At 49.0% G+C, this 7,500-nt stretch overlaps 1 protein-coding gene across 2 annotated transcripts in view; it reads left to right on the forward strand.

The window, feature by feature from the left end:
* The window catches only part of LOC132464538 (segment polarity protein dishevelled homolog DVL-1-like), a 29,607-nt gene that overhangs the window by 15,263 nt on the left and 6,844 nt on the right, over positions 1–7,500 (forward strand). Inside the window, exons 5-12 of one of the 2 annotated variants that reach the window (XM_060061093.1) lie at positions 2,708–2,846; positions 2,993–3,086; positions 4,164–4,233; positions 4,650–4,789; positions 5,896–5,972; positions 6,777–6,844; positions 7,150–7,227; positions 7,447–7,500. The exon at positions 7,447–7,500 is cut by the window's right edge and continues 81 nt beyond it. In XM_060061093.1, the coding sequence (XP_059917076.1) occupies positions 2,708–2,846; positions 2,993–3,086; positions 4,164–4,233; positions 4,650–4,789; positions 5,896–5,972; positions 6,777–6,844; positions 7,150–7,227; positions 7,447–7,500 (720 nt within the window). Of the gene's footprint in view, positions 1–2,707; positions 2,847–2,992; positions 3,087–4,163; positions 4,234–4,649; positions 4,790–5,895; positions 5,973–6,776; positions 6,857–7,107; positions 7,228–7,446 lie in introns of both variants that reach the window. The other variant, XM_060061014.1, reaches the window with a different exon arrangement.

Raw genomic sequence — 7,500 nt, forward strand, 5'->3', positions numbered from 1 at the left:
AGAGAAAAGAAGATGTGCTTGAAGGCCATTTATGTTTGTGTGTGTGTGTTTCCTATGCACAGCACACACACACAAAATGCACACCCTCTTAAATTGTCTTTGTCCCTTTATTGCTCCATTCATTTGCGTCTTCATTCTCTCTCTCTTTCTCCGTCACTCGCCCAGCCACTAGTTCATTGGCTCTAATTGAGTGATGGGGGGGGGGGGGGGGGGAGACAGATCTCTCGCGTGTGTCGTTTGGTGAACGCCTGCTTTGATGCCCCACACACACCGGGGCCCGGGCCTGTCCGCCGGGGCCCCTAATACAATCTCAATCCATCTGGTGGAGCTTGTATTGGTTTAGGAGCCTGCTGCTGCTGCTGCTGCTGCTGCTGTAGTGTGTCGCGGTCACGCAGCCTGCAAGTCGTCCCCACCCTCCTCCTCGCTCCTCTCTTAAAGCAACACTCCCCGCCTGCAGCACAACAGACAGGAAACTCCCCGTGTCACTCTATACACGGGCAGTGCCGGTGATTCAGGCCGGTTGTGTGAGGGCGAGACGCCTCACAGCGCGCACTCTGAACGGAGAGGGCTCCGCCGTGGGTCAAACATATCCCCCCCCCCCCCCTCTCTCCTTTCTGCGGTGCCTGTCTGCCAGAGGATAAATAATGCAGAGGTGGCTTGACAGGATGCAGCGGACTGGCAGGTGTAGGACCCTGAGGGGAGCGTGGGGTGGGAGGGGGGGGGGGGGGGGGGGGGGACAGGAGAGGGTTCGGTTCGGTGGTCCTCAGGCTCTGTTTAATTTCTGTAACCTTAACCCTTTTTTTTTTCTTCCTTTTTTTTTTACCTAAGTTGTCTAAGTTGACTCCTTTTGCTCCTTTGGGCTGAAGTTCTGCTCCCAAAGAATGCGATGCGTTCACGTTGAATTAGACGGGTCACATCGTGTTCACTCATGTTCCTATGGTTCTGAAGGACACAAAGGAACACGATGGAAAGACAGCTCGAATGTTTGTCTAGATTTCGGGCAAAAATCGTGTTTGCAGACGCTTCTAAAATATATATTTTCTATCATTTACGATGCATGACAAGATCTTTAAATCAATTTAATCACAAGCAACATGTCTCTCCGTAAGCCTGTGGTACTCATCTCTGGGTTTTCGGTCCTTTGCTAAGTCCCATCATGTGATTGGTCAGAGGCGGATTATCAGATGTACCATATCTGCTGGCTTGCCCCGGGAAGAGAGGGCGGGAGGAAGAGAGGCAATACCTTTCTCGCACTCCCAGACTGCTCACTTTCTGTGTGTGTTGGATAAAGGGCACGCTGTCTGCTGAGGCTGGGGTGAGAGCGATGAGAGAATGTGTTGTGTTGTTATTGTAGCTAACATGTTAGGGCTTATAATACATATGCTAGCTTCGTGCACTGCCTTTTACGGTTAGTTAAGTACAGATTAACTTTTTCTATGTAGGACCTTGATCCAAATAGTGCTTTTTTGTTTAGTTCATGGTGACATAATTTATGTTATTGTGAAATTTTTAAAGAGGTGATGTAGTTTATAGAATATTTTGTATAATTTAAGGGCCTGCTGTTTGACAGACCTTTCAGACATTTTCTGATTACACATTTGTCTGATGCAGATACACCTTGCTAGCTATTATATAAACCATGCTTTATACTGAAAGCACCGTTAGAGGGCTATGCTACCTCATTATGTTTAACGCGTCAAGGTACAATGTTAATGATGATTTACTATAGTAGTATAATATAATCTCATACCTGGATTCTGGACATGTTTCCACATATAATAGCTCAGTGCTGTAGTAAAGGGCGTTGGGCTCAATGATACATTATTGTTTCCGCTGCCTCCACAGTAGGGCTTGGCCTGGCTGTCTCCCTGCCTCATAGGTGTGTATCTAGTGGAGCCTGTATGGGCTGTGACAGCACAGAGCTAGCGGCCGGATGCAGCCTCAGGCGTCAACAGACTCAGCGGCACAGAGACAGCGCCCCGGCCGACGCACCGCAGCACCCCTGGTGATCTTAAAGTTTGCCTCAGAGTTTCTCTGAGCGTCTCTTCAACAGTATCCCCGGAGCGCAGACCCTTCTGGCCTCCTTGAGCAGACGCGGCTCAGACCTTTTGCCTCTTTAGTCTCTGAGCAGCGCGTAGGAAGTGCTAGCGATGGGAGCGACCGCATTGCTGGAATGTTTTACTTGCTCCCGGCAAACGCGCTCCGTGCCACGCCCTCGGCGCCTCCGCACCAGAGCCTTCCAGCGAATCCGCTGTCACCCCGAGACAGCCCCGCCCCCCCGGGACTGTGCGTATGCAGATGAGCGGGGTAGGCTGGCGGATCTGTGGGAACCAATGGGGTGGCTCGGATCATAGTGGATTTAGCGGTGTTGACATATTGTGTGTGTTTGCAACAAAGTAACTTGTACGTTATTGTTGTATAGTACAATATGCCATTCTGAATCCTTAATGCAATGTGACACATTACAATTCTATGTATTTTCTTTATCTTTTGCTTACATTTAATAATCATTTCAACATATTTGAAATGAATGAATGTAACCATTATAACTGATTCACACAAGGCTATGATTTTATTAAAACCACCCTTAAACAGTTTAAACAGACGAAAGCTCTGTTCCGCCTCCGTCACCCTCCTCCTCCTCCTCCTCCTCTTCCTCCTCCTCTTCTTGTCCGAGGGGGAGCTAACCGCCTCTTCCTCCCTCCAGTCCCCCGCATCAACGGCCACGCCAAGTCAGAGCGCACGGCGCGGGACTCGGCCATGGGCTACGACAGCGCCTCGCTGATGAGCAGCGAGCTGGAGTCCAGCTCCTTCGTGGACAGCGAGGAGGACGAGGACGCCAGCAGGTAGCCCCTCCCCCCGGGGGGGACACTGTGTTGTTGTTGCTGGTGGCGGGGCGCGGGTTGACGACGTGTTTCCTCTCCTCTCTCCTCTCTCCTCGTGGCGCCGCCGCTGACGCCACGCCCCCCCCCCCCCCCCCCCCCCCCTGCAGACTGAGCAGCTCCACCGAGCAGAGCTCCTCCTCTCAGCTGATGCGCCGACACAAGCGCCGCCGACGGAGGCACAAGGTGGCCAAGATAGACCGGGTGAGGGGCCGGCTCGACGTGTCACCAAGAGCCAATCGGAACGCTTCCTCCTTGATCGATGGGGCGAGGTCACGTTCCCTCAGGGAAACGATCTCTATCCGATGTCTGAGGCTAGCAAACTCTGACACAGTGATGGGCTGCAGCTGCAGGGCGACACAGCATCTTCTGTCTTGGCGGATGTGGATTTAATGAGTTTATAAATAATGTGGGGATCCTTTTTAGGGATTCACAGAGTATCTGTGGATACCTTTTTGCATGTGATTTATTATCTTAGCACTTATTTTTATTATTAACACTTATTGCCCTGCCCCTGATTGCACACACACTTAGGATTGTGGCGACGACGCTTGTATTCCCAGGAAACAGGTCTCATAAGTGTTTGGTACCACTTGGCCCATAGAGGGCACTGTTATTTGCGGGCAAAGTAAAAGGCTCACCCCAAGAATTTCTGAAAGTTGGTTTACATGCCTTATTTTGCATGCTGTACCTTTTTGAGTCTCGGACCCATAATGTCCCGTCTGGTTTAATTTTCTTTACAAAAATCTTCTTAAATTGAACCACTGGTGCAAATGACCCAAAATATGGTGTGCTCTATTAAATGATGTTTGGAAATTGAATCAGATTTATATGGATATCAACATTTTGCAATATTCAATCAATCCCAACTCCACTCGAGACAGGGCCAGGGCCCGTAAACAGGGTCAATAGCTCAAAAGATGACGTCACACTGTCAATCTGAATAAATGCTAAGCTAAGCGCTGAGGCTTAACATTGCATCTTAAGGGATTGGCTCTTCACACATGACTCGGATCTACTCAGGATTCTCTTGGGGATACTTATCTTATCGCGGGCAAGGGCGTTCATGGTGTAGGGCGGTGCAAGTGGGCTGTGAACACCTTCTGTGACTGCTAGCAGTCCTACGTATTATCATTACTTATCAAACTAATACAAAAAATGAATAGAATCTTAACCCCAGTGTGTCTGATAACTGCCTTCTGCGGCGCACGCTATTGCAACCGTCACACCAAGAGCACATGAGATTGAAGGTCCCCTGTCTCTGCCCTGTCTCCTCTCCAGTCCTCCTCGTTCAGCAGCATCACCGACTCCACGATGAGCCTCAACATCATCACCGTCACGCTCAACATGGGTACGCGCACAGCTTTCCTATTCATAGTCACGGTTATCTGTCGCGGAAAATGTTTAGAAATGTGATTTTGTGTTTCCCAATAAACAGGGGTTTTAATGTAGTTTTGTTATGTATGTTTGTTGTCCTGTCATCAAATAATGTCAGAAGTAAGAATACGGAATCCACCCGCCGCTAAGCTCCTTCCCATTGGTTAATGACCACAGTGTGTGGTCGCCGTTCGGCCCCCCACCTCTTGGATCCCTAGCCCTCAGGTCGTGTGCCTGTTTCATTGGCTCATTCGTCTGGGTCCAGGGTCATCCTTGGCAGCCCTAGTCTCCATGTACCCAGTCGACTCCAAGCACGCCTGTGGCATCTCTCCACCACCCTGCCTGTAACGTAACCTAACGCCGTCCCCTCCCCTCCTCTTCCTCTGACAGAGAAATACAACTTCCTGGGCATCAGCATCGTGGGCCAGAGCAACGACCGGGGCGACGGGGGCATCTACATCGGCTCCATCATGAAGGGCGGGGCGGTGGCCGCGGACGGCAGGATAGAGCCCGGAGACATGCTGCTGCAGGTAGCCCCCCCCCCCCACACGCACACACGCACGCACGCACGCACGCACGCACGCACGCACGCACGCACGCACGCACGCACGCACGCACGCACACACACACACACACACACACACACACACACACACACACACACACACACACACACACACACACACACACACACACACACACACACACACACACACACACACACACACACACACACACACACACACACACGAGGCTGGGATCAGTTTGATTGATGTCTCACTTGTTTTCTAGTTAATAGATGCTTTTATCCAAAGTGAGTCCGACGAGAATAAAAGCATTAAATCAATACAGGAGCAGTTTTAACAACCGGATATAAGCCAAGAGCACCTGTGGCTTTCAGGGTTGGGAGGGATTGTGATTAATTGTATTATTAATCCATTAAAGTGCTGCTCATTGATGTGTTTTTGGGAACACATCAATGAGTCAGTGCCACTTAAACATGGCTTCTAAAATATATAAAGTGTATATATATATATATATATATATATTTAAGTAGAGATATATACATGGCTATCCTAACACAATAGGCAGGTCAGTTTATCAAACACAGCATTTTTCTTGGAGCACTGGCTATATTTTCAGTGAAAAGCCCCCTTCACTCTGTGCCAGACTTTGAGAAAATAACTGGTGCTCCCACACTAATGGGAATGGCCAGTGTATTCCCCCTGCCCGGTGTGTTGCTGATGCAGTCAGAAAGCAGTCCCCTGGCTGTAGTCTTTAATAGAAGCTGTTATTCTGCTGCTCGGGTCCCTCCTGCTGGCGTCCGGCGTTGATCTCTGTGTGACTCTTGTCACTGGCCCCACCCGCTGTAGTGCCCAGAGTGACGGTTCCCTTATTGCTATTTTGTCCTTTTTAATTTAACTCCTACAGTGTGAAGCCTGCGTCGGTTCTTACCTCCCGAGAGGCCGACAGCACTGCAGAGAGTTTCTGGTGTATTGTGTGTGTTCAGAAATAGTGTTTCTAAAATTGAGTCGTGTTTCAATGTAAATACTACCTTATTCTGACGTCATGATACTTCGGAGGGTTCGGCCTAATTCGATTGGTCTAAATCGATTGATCTAATTTCCCCCACCAGGTGAACGATGTGAACTTTGAGAACATGAGCAACGACGACGCAGTCAGGATACTCCGAGAGATCGTGTCTAAAACTGGGTAAGAAAACAAACATACACAGAAACGTTACTATAACTACAGTATATATGATGTACTATAACTATACTATATACTATCACTAGACTTCTATCACTACACTATAGTATTTACGCACAGAAAATGCACACGTCTGTGCACACATCCGCACCACAGCAGAGGATTGAACGTATTAGTAAGGAAATCTCATCGACGGTAATTCAAGTGGAATCTGCAAATCTGGATTACGCTAATGTTACTCAGCATCCAAGCGGCCTCGTGTGATTGGACGAGAGTCGGTGCAGTTTGATGCAGCACTGATGGAATGGAGCCTGCCGGGATGAAAGGACATTTTGCACCCGGCTGTCTCTGTCACCTTTTGCACAACAAACAGAATAAGCATAAGCAGCAGCATGGTCGGGTTAAAGGTGCTGTAGAGAGGATTTAAGAGCTATGTCAGTACAGTTTGTTGGAAATGCCATAGCCATCCGTCAGCCTATCGTGAGTGAAACGCACCGTGAGAATATCTGTTTAGGTGGACTGAGCCTGCCTCTGTCTGAGTCTGTTTAGATTTTATACCGATCTGACCAATCAAGTTATCTCTTCCCTTATTGGTTCAGGGAATCAAACTTGCCTGTCCATCACAGGTGGGAAACCTGTGATGAAAAAGCAGACGGATTGTCTGCTTTTTCCGATGTTGAGCTTCAAAACGGTACTCCTTTCTGCTCTCTATCTTTACCGCTCTTGAGGCGTTCCTCCAGCAGCTCTAAGGATAATGTGAATGATGTGTTTTGCTGTATTAATATCGTCTGTGTGTTTCCCCCTCAGTCCCATTAGTCTTACTGTTGCCAAGTGCTGGGACCCCTCCCCCCGCAGCTACTTCACCATCCCCCGCGGTGAGACCCTCGGTACCAAACTACACATTAATCTTGTTAGTGCAGTTCATAATGATATCATGCTGATTAATAATGACATGTATTTGTGTTGTTTGGTCGACTCTTATACGAAGTGTCTTACAATACCGTGTCTGCTAGCATTTTTAGCCTGGGTGATCCCAGTGGGTGTATATAGTATAAGGTATTATACAGAGATGACCCCATTAATAGTAAAGGGTATAGCTTAGAAATGACCCCAGGATATCCATGGTTTTGGCTGAAAGGCATTCACAGTGCATGGTCTCCTGTGATGTTTTCCTGTCCAGCCGAGCCAGTGAGGCCCATTGACCCCGCTGCCTGGATCTCCCACACCACGGCCCTGACCGGCCCCTACCCACACTACGGTAAACACAGCCCCGTCCGGCCCCATAACCACACACCACACGCCACCGGCACCCCTCCTTAACTTGGCTATTCCCCGGACCACAAACCAGCCTTCCACAGAAAGACCTTTACAATGGGAAATAGCTGTGCGTTGGTTTTTGTTTTTTGTTTTTCACTAAACCTTTTTCCCTCTCTCCCTTCCACCCTTCTCTCCTTGCTTCGTTCCTTCTCCCTGGTAGAATTCGATGACCTACCGCTGTCGGCGAGCAAGACAGACATGGCGACCATCGTCA

This window comes from Gadus macrocephalus, chromosome 1 (assembly GCF_031168955.1).
Source record: "Gadus macrocephalus chromosome 1, ASM3116895v1".
NCBI lineage: Eukaryota > Metazoa > Chordata > Actinopteri > Gadiformes > Gadidae > Gadus > Gadus macrocephalus.